A 12,792-nucleotide genomic window follows, 5' to 3' on the forward strand; every position below is an offset into this window, starting at 1 on the left:
TTTTTTGAGCATGAATAAAGTGGTAGGTTTTTCTCTCTAATGTATGTGAACACTCTGATCCAAACGGTGTTTCTATAGATAAATTAATGTGTGTAAGAGTTTGTGTATATAAAATATAGATGCTGTACATGTGTACATGAAGAAGATATCCATGACAAATTTCAGGGTCCCATGATAAATGAATTTATTATGCTCATTTGACCACCTTACTGGTTCACTACTCATGAAGGGCCTGATTCAAAGCCCACTGACATCAGTGGAAAGATTCCCATTGACTAACGTATGTTTGGATTAGATCCTAAGGGCTTGATCCTACACTCATTGAAGTCAGTGGCAAAACTCTCCCTGGATTTAAAGGGGCAGAATCAGGATCTAACTCATCTCTCCATGAATATTTAACACCCCAAAACTCAGAGCAGCTTCAAATGCCCATCTTTTTTGGGGGGTGGGGCAGATGAAGAAACTGCTACAGAAATGTTTCCTCCATCTCTTCCAAATATGGAATTCCCCCTCCCAAAATTACTCCTGCTCAAAGTCCAGAATGGCTAGGATTCAGTCTTGGGTTAGCAATAGCTGGTGTATGCATAAAAATGTCATGACTTAAAAATCCAAAAACTTACAGTCCTACAAGGCCAAAAATGGGAGAAGGGAGCCTGATATTTTACAGGCCTGATATTTTAGCATTGCTGAGCCCTCAGAAAACAGGCCCTATACCATTGGAAAGGACTGATTCCCAACTTCCTAATGGGCCCAGCACTCACTCCTAGCCTCTGGAAAGGCCAGATAACTTTTAAAACTTGCCATCCTTATGCACAAGAAAACTGTTTTAGGACATTGTGAGAGGTCCCTTGCAAGGCTATACTAATACACCTCTACCCTGATATAATGCACCCCGATATAACACGAATTCGAATATAACGCGGTAAAGCAGTGCTCCGGAGGGGCAGGGCTACGCACTCCGGCGGATCAAAGCAAGTTGGATATAACGTGGTTTCACCTATAATGTGGTAAGATTTTTTGGCTCCTGAGGACAGCATTATATCGGGGTAGAGGTGTACATAGTGTGTATCCATGTTGTGTACATGTAATATGGAAACATGGGAGGGTATGTGCACAGGCACATATTGCTGCATTGTCTTGAAAAAATGCACATTGTCTCAGCTCAGTATTTACTGTTTGTGGTATTTGTGGTTTTCACTATACTCACTGTATGAGAGGGTTTCACTATATCGGAAACACCACAGGATGTTTAATGATTGTGGGCAGTGAATGCCCAATTTTTTAACAATACCCAGTCTGTTCGTTAGTATAGAAATGTGTTGGACAAGAATATTGTGAAAGAGAGATTTCCAGATTTGCATATGGTTCTACAACTTGAGGGAGAGTAAACAATGACAAGCAATGCAATCACAAAAGATTATTTATATCATTGGACCGGCAGGTAAGAGATGTGATTCACTGTACACAAATGTAAGTTAATTAGTATGGGAGCAATGAATTAATCTAGGGAATATGTGCTAAATAGAACAATCACTGATCAGGGTAAAAATCTGGCATTGTAGAAAAATCACTGAAACAGTTATGCTTTAAAATAGTTAGATAACGTACTAGTTTGTATTAGTAGGGAGATAGATTTAAAAAAAAAAAATCCTATATAAGATCCTTGTGAGTCCCTCATCTTGAATCCCATGTGCAGTCCATTCCCCAGAAGATCTTGTTCAAATAAGGTTTATATTTCCTTGAACAGCCTTGAGCAACAAAGTTAGTGCTAGACCAAATTGCTGAGAGAGGTTCATGGAGATAGTCTTATTCTCAGTGGAACAGAGTAGACATGTAAGTGACCAGTCAACATTATGGATAGGGTTAAGGAAGCTGATAAAGATAAATAGTTTGCTGTGATTCTAATCATGGAGCAGTTCAAAGAGCACTCCCTGGTGCTACCATGAATCCCTGTTATTACAATACTGCACCAGTACTCTCCCCGATGTGATTCCCCACTTCACCCTGCATGGCCATTCCTTCCCCTACTTTTTTCTCCAGCCAGGGGAATGTGCAGGAGGAAGTAACTCCCCTCATCTTCCTACTCCTCTTTCCTGTCTTGGAGGGAAGATCTCACTTTCCCTTTAGTTTCTTGCCATGGAGTTGAGGAGAAAAGAAAATGTGTATTTTTTTTAGGAGACTCCCACCCACTGCCTTGTGATGAAAGAAAAAGACTGTACCCAAAGCATGAACTGAATAAATAGCCAGTGTGCCTCATGCCTTAGCACCACAACATCCTGGTCCCAGCCCCAGTGTAGCAGAGAGACTGTAGATGCTGTGAGCCACCCCTTCCATCAGCTGCAGTGCTAAGGGCCTGATCCTTTCCCTTTGAATATGATGGCAAAGCTTCCATTGACTTCAGTGGTGCAAAGTCCACATGCCGTGGCCTTCTGCTACAGCTGTAAGTGTGACACTGCACCCCATATTCTGATTTGCTGAATATGATTATCCTATGTGTATGCATGTATCATTTTTGTATCTGAAGTTATGAATATTGACTATGTATCTATTTCAAATATAGCTATTCCTGGGCAACGCCCACTAAGCAAAATGCTCTCAGTCTAGATGGGTGGCTGGGAAGGGCCCATTCAGCTTAATGAACCATTAGGAAGAAACAATAGGCCTTAGGAGAAGCTTAGCTCCCACCTGGTGAGCCTTCCTGTAAACACTCCGAACAGCCTGTGGGGGATGACTGCTGTTGACTCTACAGAGACAAGTGACCAGGTCTTGTCTCCATCTTGGGATGCCAGTATTTTTCCACAGACTGGCGTGGGAACCAAGCTTTGAAACATAGGGTTCCCGACATATGCAAAATTTATGTAAGGCAGGCGAGTGACATCATCTAGGTTCCTCACTGACTCCCCACCCAAGAAGACTCCTGGAAACAGCTGAGGAACAAAGACTGAACCGGAGGAAGTGCTGGACCCAGGCTAAAGGGATTTTTAGCCTGTGAATGGAACACCTGGGGATTCCAAGCTGTAAGCAAGTACAGATTGCCCCTAAAGAATCTGCAGCCTGCTTGTATCATCACTTAGGGTGAGAATCTGCTATTCATATCCAATCTATTTAGTATATTAAGCTCAGTTTGCATTTTTTGTTTATTTGCTAGGTAATCTGCTTCCTATCCCTTATAGTCACATAAAATTTATCTTTTGTAGTTAATATATATATTTGCTTTATCTAAACCAGTGCATGGAAATCATAATTCAGGGGCAGAAAGCTGTTGCATATTCCTCTCTATATTGAGGGAGGAGTGAATTTTTGAGCTTAATTATATACAGTTCCCTCTGCAGTGCAAGACGGTATAATTCTGAGGAGCTGGGAGGTGCCCTACCTGATGCCTTCCCATGCAAGGGCTGGTCAAAGAGCCTGCCTGCATGTAACTGCAGTGGGATGTATCCCTACCTGTATGTATGCTGATGAAAGTGCAGGCTGAAGCCTGGAGTGCTTGGCAACTTGTCACAGCAGTACAGTGTTAGAGAGAGCCGAGGCTGGTGGGTCAGGACTGGCTCAGTGGTACCCCAGTTCCAGGTGGCACCCTGGAGGGAACCCGCCACAGAAAGCATGGAACTTCTTACTTCCAAACTGTTAACACTGGTAAGTGACTCCGAAACTTGAGGCCCTAAATGTCAGTTAAGAAGTTTAGGAGTAGAGAGGGGAGTTCATGTCAGATAAATAATAATAAAAATGTAATAAGGTACTGGCGAAGGCAGAAGAAATACAGAATATACCATAAATTTGAGAAAACAGAACCTTCATTTGTTTCTATAGCAGCAGGGGATCAGAGTGGGGTGGCAGGTGGAAGAGTAGGAATCCACATTTAAATATAGACAGGGTTTCACTTTAAGGCTGATGGCCTCTTCCTAAAGTGTCTCTTAAACTTAACATTATCACTATAAAATTCTGATTTATTATATGGATTTATATAGAATCATAGAATATTAGGGTTGGACAAGACCTCAGGAGGTCATCTAGTCCAATCCTCTGCTCAAAGCAGGACCAACACCAACTAAATCATCCCAGCCAAGGCTTTGTCAAGCCAGGCCTTAAAAACCTCTGAGGATGGAGATTCCACCACCTCCCTAGGTAACCCATTTCAGTGCATCACCACCCTCCTACTGAAATAGTGTTTCCTAATATCCAACCTAGACCTCCCGCACTGCAACTTAAGACCATTGCTTCTTGTTCGGTCATCTGCCACCACTGAGAACAGTCTAGCTCCATCCTCTTTGGAACCCCCCTTCAGGTAGTTGAAGACAACTATCAAATCCCCCCTCACTCTTCTTTTTTTCAGACTAAATAACCCCAGTTCCCTCGGCCTCTCCTCGTAAGTCATGTGCCCCAGCCCCCTAATCATTTTCATTGCCCTCCGCTGGACTCTTGCCAATGTGTCCACATCCATTCTGTAGTGGGGGGAGCAAAATTGGGCACAATAATCCAGGTGTGGCCTCATCAGTGTCGAATAGAGGGGAATAATCACTTCCCTTGATCTGCTGCCAGTGCTCCTACTAATACCACCCACTATGCCGTTGGCCTTGTTGGCAACAAGGGCACATTGCTGACTCATATCCAGCTTCTCGTCTACTGTAATCTCCAGGTCCTTTTCTGCAGAACTGCTGCTTAGCCAGTCGGTTCCCAGCCTGTGCAGTGCATGGGATTCTTTCTTCCTAAGTGAAGGACTCTGCACTTGTCCTTGTTGAACCTCATCAGATTTCTTTTGGCACGATCCTCCAATTTATCTAGGTCACTCTGGACCCTATCCCTACCCTTCAGTTTATCTACCTCTCCCTCCAGTTTAGTGTCATCTGCGAACTTGCTGAGGGTGCAGTCCATCCCATCATCCAGATCATTAGTAAAGATGTTGAACAAAACCGGCCCCAGGACCAACCCCTGGGGCACTCCACTTGATACTGGCTGCTAACTAGACATTGAGCCGTTGATCACTACCTGTTGAGCGCGACAATCTAGCCAGCTTTCTATTCGCTTTATAATCCATTAATCCAATCCATACTTTTTTAATTTGCTGGCAAGAATACTGTGGGAGGCCATATCAAAAGCTTTGCTAAAGTCAAGATATCTCACATCCATCGCTTTCCCCATATCCACAGAGCCAGTTATCTTGTCATAGAAGGCAATCAGACTGGTCAGGAATGACTTGCCCTTGGTGAATCCATGTTCACTGTTCCTGATAACCTTCCTCTCCTCCAAGTGCTTCAAAATGGATGCCTTGAGGACTTGCTCCATGATTTTGCCGGGGACTGAAGTGAGGCTGACCGGTCTTAGTTCCCTGTGTTCTCTTTCTTCCCTTTTTTAAAATATGGGCACTATATTTGCCTTTTTCCAATCGTCTGGGACCTCCCCCGATCACCACGAATTTTCAAAGATGATGGCCAATGGCTCTGCAATCACATCAGCCAACTCCCTCAGCCCCCTTGGATGCATTAGATCTGGACCCATGGACTTGTACACATCCAGTTTTTCTAAATAGTCCTTAACCGTTATTTCACTACTGAGGGCTGCTCATCTCCTCCCCATACTGTGTTGCCCCGTGCAGCAGTCTGGGAGCTGATCTTGTTTGTGAAGACCCAGACAAAAAAAGCATTGAGTACTTCAGCTTTTTCCACATCATCTGTCGCTATGTTACCTCCCTCATTCAGTAAGGGTCCCACACTTTCCCTGAACTTCTTCTTGTTGCTAACATACCTGTAGAAACCCTTCTTGTTACTCTTCACATCCTTTGCTAGCTGCAACTCCAATTGTGCCTTGGCCGTCCTGATTACACCTCTGCATGCTCTAGCAATATTTTTATACTCCTCCTTAGACATCTGTCTAAATTTCCACTTCTTGTAAGCTTCCTTTTTGAGTTTAAGCTCACCGAAGATTTCACTATTAAGCCAAGTTGGTCGCCTGCCATATTTGCTATTCTTTCTGCACTTTAGGATGGTTTGTTCCTGCACCCTCAATAAGGCTTCTTTAAAATACAGTCAGCTCTCCTGGACTCCTTGCCCCCTCATCTTAGCTTCCCAGGAGATCCTGCCCATCAGTTCCCTAAGGGAGTCAAAGTCTGTATCCAGTGCCTTAAATGATAGATTCTTTCTTTCTCTCTATTTCTCTCTTTCTTCATCTCAGGATTTTTCTTATTGAATGCTCGAACACAAATTCATTGTCATTTTAAGTATTCTCTTTGATGTATACTAAGAACTTATTTTAGAGTACATCCTTCAGTACATCCTAAAGAAAGCAGGTGGCAGCCTCCAGGGGCCTATCAGTTACAACATACTGATTCTTCCCCTCAGAATGAGCCCTGTTGTATAATATTGCATAGCGGGAGGAACGAAGAATTCAGTATAAACATATTCACTGTGTGGTGTACCCACATGGAAGCCCCTTCCTCTGCAGGACTATTGATTAGATCAGTTTCATTGTAAAGAACTAAACAAGCAGGTGGTTACTACTAAGAGACTTAGCCTGAAGATGTTCCTTGACTGGGCTGTTTATATGTGAAAATGCATGAACATCTGTGCAATATTTACCAACATTCTGGTTTCAGAAAGAGGGATGCAGGCGCTTGCTTTTAATGCATAAATAAATAACCCTTCTCCCACTCAGCCTCCTTTCCTCAGCTTCTGCCCATGTTAGTAGCTCTGCCAATCCTTGCTATATTTTTCTGGCTTCTGTTCTGTTGCTTCCCTATCTCACTTCCTTTGCAAAGGGTCAAATTTTACAACATGGTCAGCACCCCTTAGGGTTTGGCCCCAAACGGACTTTACTCTTTCCAGCTTCAACCATATATCAGTTTTCTTTTTTGTATCCCATAATTCCCTGCACTGGCTACCATGGTACTTCCTTTGATACAAAAGATACCAAAATATAAAAGACACCAAGTTAATCTACGTATGCAGTGTTTTTGTAGCCATGTCAGTCCCAGGATATTAGAGAGACAAGGTTGGTGAGGTAATATCTTTTGTTGAATCAACTTCTGTTAGTGAGAGATACAAGCTTTAATCCTGAGGAAGAGCTCCATTTAGCTAGAAAGCTTGTCTCTCTCACTCACAGAAGTTGGTCCAATAAAATATACTACCTTTCCTACCTTGCCTCATCAAGTTAATTCGTCGACAGTAACTTCCTACAGAATTTTACAACATATAAAAACTATTATGCAACCACTAGTGACCATTTTACCATGCTACCAAAATTTAAAGACTATCACTTAGTTGTAAGAGCAAAATAATTTGCTAAGATGTCACCTGAAGGAGGAAACACAGAATCACTGGAAATTATTTGCCCATATGTTCAAAGGATTCTTTATAGAATAAAAAGCTCTCTGTGGTCGATGGCAAATGAGCCAGGCAGATGATACTGATCTCCACTCACCTAACTGATCGATCATCCTTCCCTGTTTATATAAGATAGTCATTTAAGGCTGCCATTGCTGATAATATACCTTTGAACTTGGCACTGCCCACATGTCCTGTTCTAGTCCAATTTACAGGAACATACTGCTACAGTAATGTCGGTGATCTGCCATTTAGACTGTCCTCAGGCTCTAAAACAAGTGAAATGCTTACATATATTATCTATATCTATCTTTATATATATGCAACAGGGTGGAAGCCATTTTGCAGTTTTTAGACACTATTGACTGATCATGAGTTCTCCTAACAACATAATGTAAGCTGCCAACTGTGTCACCATCCTCTACATGTCCTTGGCTACATTTTTAGCACCTTAAGGCAGTTTGTGTAAGTTCTAAATGAATATGAGGACATAGTGTGGGCTGCAGTACAATGTGCCAGTATATGACCAAACTCCCGGTGTAGGCAGCACTATTTTGACAGCAGGGCTTCTCTTGTCGACATAGCTACCGCCTCTAGGGGAGATGGAGTACATATGGTGCTGGGAGAAGCTCTCCCATTGGCATAGGTAGCATCTTCACTAACCACCACAGCTGCACTGTAAGTGTAGACAAGCCCTGAGTTGGAAAGTGAAAACTGCAGTGGCAATGTGACAAAATGCTTTGCTTCAAGTATTTATTTAAGTAAGCATTGCTATGACAGTTAATCGTTTTGGGCTAATAATGAAAAGCTGCATCAGTACTGTTCTGTTTTTATGAGATACCTGTATAATTATAACTCATAATTAATTAATTGGCTCACTTATTTATTTCAAGTTTTTCTATGTGATTTTTTGCTGCTTTTCCCTAACTGGAATCTTCTTTTGCTTAATTCTGGTTCATATTTTCCAGTTGCAGCAATTTATCAGCCTTCCTGTAAACAGTCCGAGCCTCATTCTCCTCACATCTACACCAGTGTGTAAATTAGGAGTAGCTCAACTGAAGTCCATTGATTTATACTGTAACCGAGAGCAGAGTTTAGTTCACTGGGGCTGATTCTCTTCTCTTCTCACTTATCCAGCTAAAGTACTTATATGGCCCCCATTAACATAGTGTCTGAGTGCCTCACAATCTGTAATGTAGATATTCTCAATAGCACCCCTATGAGATAGGGATGTGCTACTATCCTATTTTAAAGATGGGGAACAGACACAGATAGACTAAGTGACTTGCCCAAGGTCACACAGGAAGTGATGGGCAGAGAAGAGAGTTGAACCTAGGCTGACTGCCTAACCACAGGACCATCCATCTTCACTTTACACCAGTGTCACTGATGTCTAATTCTGATCTCTTACACCAGTGTCACATGCTGTCTGCTTGAAATCTATAGAACCACTTTTGACTTACCAAAATCTATCAGAGAACAAATTTTGGCTGTGTGATTCAAATAATAACCGGTTCTTCCATTGTCTTTTTCAGATATAAATAGGTTGTATAACTTTGTAACTTAAAAAAAAAACCCTCTCCCATCTTTTTTTGTGATAAGTGTGGTTGGGTTAGCCACTAGAGTTCTGTAATAATTCTTCATGTTAGTCAGCTCACTGCTAAGTTCTCTTTTTGTTTACAGCATGCTGGTCCCAAGAATTTCTGCAACAGCAATGGTCTGTGACAAGGCTTTTAAATGTATTAATATTGTCAACATTGTGGTGGTTAATGCTTAATATAACAAGCAGTGTAACAACAGATGTATTTTGCTATTAAGTGTTTAGTAAGTGTCTCTCTGTTCCTGATAGCCTATTTAAACTGCAGAGTTCTTGAGCTCCAGAGGATGGATTAACTCAAGGAACTGACTCACATATTCCTTGGCATTTTATAATTACTTAGATTAAATTGAAAAAAGAAATAAATACAGAAAGAACAAAGGAATACATGGGTCCTTCAGTTTTGTTAATTCCATGTGATATTATCTTGAAATCTGCATCACACTGGGGCAGCATTGGTGCCCCAGGTTCCACTTATTGTGTACAAAATCTGCAGTTGATAATGCAAGACTTGTTTTAATTAGCCAGCCTAGATTCTCCGATATCGTGATGGTTAGTGAGCAAAAGTGGCCCCAGATTCAGGGAAGGTAGTGCAGGGAAGCGTAAACATCTGACCCTGCAGCAGCAGTGATCCCCTGGATTCTATGATTCTATGAAAAGCCACTCCCACTTCGCTCAGAGTTTTCCAGTAAGGTAGGCGGCATAGGTTTTGGTCAGTTCTCCTTAATAGCCCTACCAGCCAAGGCAACGAGGGGGCGAAGGGAATGGGCTAAAGCAATGCATTCCCAGAAGCCCTGACCATGCTTCCTTCCTTGCTTTCGTTCACTCCAATCTGCCATCCTTGGGGGACTTTCTACTTCCTTCACATGCACTTACAGTGGTAGCACCTGGTGGCAGTTTAGGATGAATTTATCCCATTCACTATGAAGCATGGATGATGTCTAAGTTTTTAAATTCTAGTAGAATCATATAGAAGATTCCTTCCTCTTCACAGAGAATTCCAGGGAATAGCACAGAGCTCCTGTACAGGTACTCCCTGCACGGCAGCTGCAAGTTTAAGACTCCATAACCATAGGTTATCTACTGATGCTTTCTCATTTAGGGACAAACACAATGAGAATGAGAATCTGTGAATTTACAATGACAGTAACTTTTACTAATTAAAATAAAAAGGTGAAAAGATTACACTATGGATATTTAATAACCACTCAGCATATTTGATAATGTCACTGCTGTCTATATCATATTCACCAACATATTTAATAGCTGAACAGATGCAACTCACTAAAGCACCACATGGTACTCAGCAGCAGGGAGTCCCATTTGACAAGCTGGTTTTATTTTATTTCCTTCCCACAGAACCTTTTCTATTATCCCTAGCTTTGTAGTGTTTTGATTTGTTATGCAGGAAGCAGAAAGAGGCAACAGGATTCTGTGTTGCTTATTTTCCGAGAAGGCTTTTAGACTTTTCAATGCAAATACCATCAAGTTCCAGATAAAGCTACTGTAAAATAATGTTTTAATATAAAATTGACAGTTAGCCTTAGATTTTAAAGGTTTTATTTTTAGCATGTATGTATGTACTGCATGCTCAGCCTGATAGAAAATTTTAGGTAGGTTCCTGGTAAGATATCAATTATGCTGCAACTCTGTTTTTTAATTGCAAGGTTTTTCTGTACATGTCTGCAACTTACTTTGTTCAATTAGCAATAACTCTTGCCTGCAGTAGTGCCATGGGACACTGGAGTTGTTTGGTGCTGCAAGAATCGCTCTCTACAGATCAATTCTTAGGAGCATTCTGCGTGCAATTTTCCAAGACTCTAATTGCTTCTGTCTGGAAAAAATCACCTGATATACACTCACAGGCTAAAATAAGATGGTGGTGCATTTAATATATTCTCACAATCACAGAATGATGTGGAATTGATAAAGGGCCTTTATAAATGTAGTTTGTACTCTTGCTTTCATGCAGCTCAATGTAAAAATATAAAAAACTAAAAATGAGAACTGAATGAGACTAACAGCTTCAAGGAGTTTGTTTTTTGGCCCCTGTCCACCTCTCCCCCCCAAGTTATGCTGATTTGTTTAAAAAATGGGTTTGAATCTCATATTTTTCATTAATGCAATTATACAGTCAAGGTTAGGTTATTGTTAGGAGCCCTGGTGTTCTAGATTCATGAATTACTGGGCAATGTCTTAGCGCAGTGGTTCTCAAACTTTTTTTTTTTTTGCAGACCACTTGAAAATTGCTGAGGGTCTTGGCGGACCACTTCATGATCTTTCCAAATGCTGTACCTTTAGCTAGCTATTATAAAGCTATAAAAACACTATATAAAAAAACCCTTAATATATATATAAAAACCTTTGTTCTACAAATAAAAGCACACAACTCATATTTTAATATCAGTAGTCTTAAATTTCTAATGCAATGGATATGCCCTCTCTCCTCCTCCCTGAGCTGGAGTGGGGAAGGAGCGGGGGTCTCTCCCTCTTTCCCCCATTGCATCAGCCCCTGAACTGGGGCTGGGAAGGAAGGGGGAGTCTTTCCCACCACAGCAGCCACAGAGCTGAGGCTGGGAAGGAGGGTCGTCTCTCCCCGGCAGCCGCAGCCCTGGAGCTGCGGAAAGTTGCCTCTTTCTCTGGCCACCACAGCCCTGCACGTCCCAAATTCCCCCCTCCCCGTCTTCTCACCCCACTGCCCCCTCCCACCTACCCCCTATTCTCCAGGGTCCAGGCACCTTGTTAGTGGAGCCACGCCTGTCTGTATTGTAATAGAACAGTGGTTCTCAAACTTTTGTACTAGTGACCTCTTTCACACAGCAAGCCTCGGAGTGTGACCCCCCCTTATAAATTAAAAACACTTTTAAAAATATTTAACACTTTTATAAATGCTGGAAGTGAAGCGGTGTTTGGGGTGGAGGCTGACAGTTCACAACCCCCCCATGTAATAACCTCATGACCCTCTGAGGGGTCACAACCCCCAGTTTGAGAACCCCTGGTATAGAACTACTGCCAACATGCTGACCTGACAAAAAACAGATGATAGAACATATTTTAAATATATAGAAGTTTAGATTTCTTGGGGGGAGGGATAGCTCAGTGGTTTGAAGATTGGCCTGCTAAATCCAGTATTGTAAATTCAATCCTTGAGGGGGCCATTTGGGGATTTAGTTAGGGATTTGTCCTGCTTTGAGCAGGGGGTTGGACTAGATGATCTCCTGAGGTCCCTTCCAGCCCTGATATTCTATGATTTTCAGTACTCAGGGAATTAGGACCATGATTCCCATTCAGAATGGGATTCTATATCTATTTCCTTTGGAGTTACTCCATTGGAGCCATGCCAGTTTATAGCAGCAGAGAATTGTGCACTGTATTTCAGGCTAAGGGAGGGGAATGCTGATGTGCTCCTCACAGTGTTGGCATGCTCCATCTTTATTCAGCTGGTAGAATAGAGAAGGTGGGTATGTCATAATCAACTATGCACTCTCACCCACAATTCAAGCGTTACAAAAAAAAAAAAAAAAGCATTCAGTCTGGTTAAAGTACGGGATCCCATTCTACCTTGATGTAAATCCAGAGTAACTGCACTGACCTTAGTGGGATTTCTGAGTAATTCGTTATGGGTATGTTGGAGGAAGAACATACAATTGAAAGTAAATTTATTTTTTTCTCGTTGTTGAACTATTTGGCCAACTCACTGATCACAGATATAACTTCAGGGTGGGAGTGAAATGTTGCTTAACATTCTCTTGCCACAGTGATGTGTGCATATTACATTCTGTTTAAAAATATGATATTCCTTCATTGAAGTTAAATCTGCTGGTATTATTTCAAAAGAAGAATCTTTTGCTGGCTTAACCTTAGCAAATATTTGCCATG

The 12,792-nt window shown here is 41.8% G+C and overlaps 1 protein-coding gene across 48 annotated transcripts in view; it reads left to right on the forward strand.

Annotated features, from left to right (window-relative positions):
• NRXN1 (neurexin 1) overlaps nt 1–12,792 on the forward strand; it is a 1,213,652-nt gene that overhangs the window by 892,000 nt on the left and 308,860 nt on the right. Inside the window, exon 15 of one of the 48 annotated variants that reach the window (XM_065589603.1) lies at nt 9,000–10,930. The exons of the other annotated variants lie outside the window; for them this stretch is intronic. Within the exon in view, the coding sequence (XP_065445675.1) occupies nt 9,000–9,041 (42 nt within the window). The 3' untranslated portion in view covers nt 9,042–10,930. Of the gene's footprint in view, nt 1–8,999; nt 10,931–12,792 lie in introns of those variants that run through there. 48 annotated transcript variants of the gene reach the window in all.

The sequence above is a fragment of the Chrysemys picta genome, chromosome 3 (genome assembly GCF_011386835.1).
Source record: "Chrysemys picta bellii isolate R12L10 chromosome 3, ASM1138683v2, whole genome shotgun sequence".
Classification (NCBI taxonomy): Eukaryota; Metazoa; Chordata; order Testudines; family Emydidae; genus Chrysemys; species Chrysemys picta.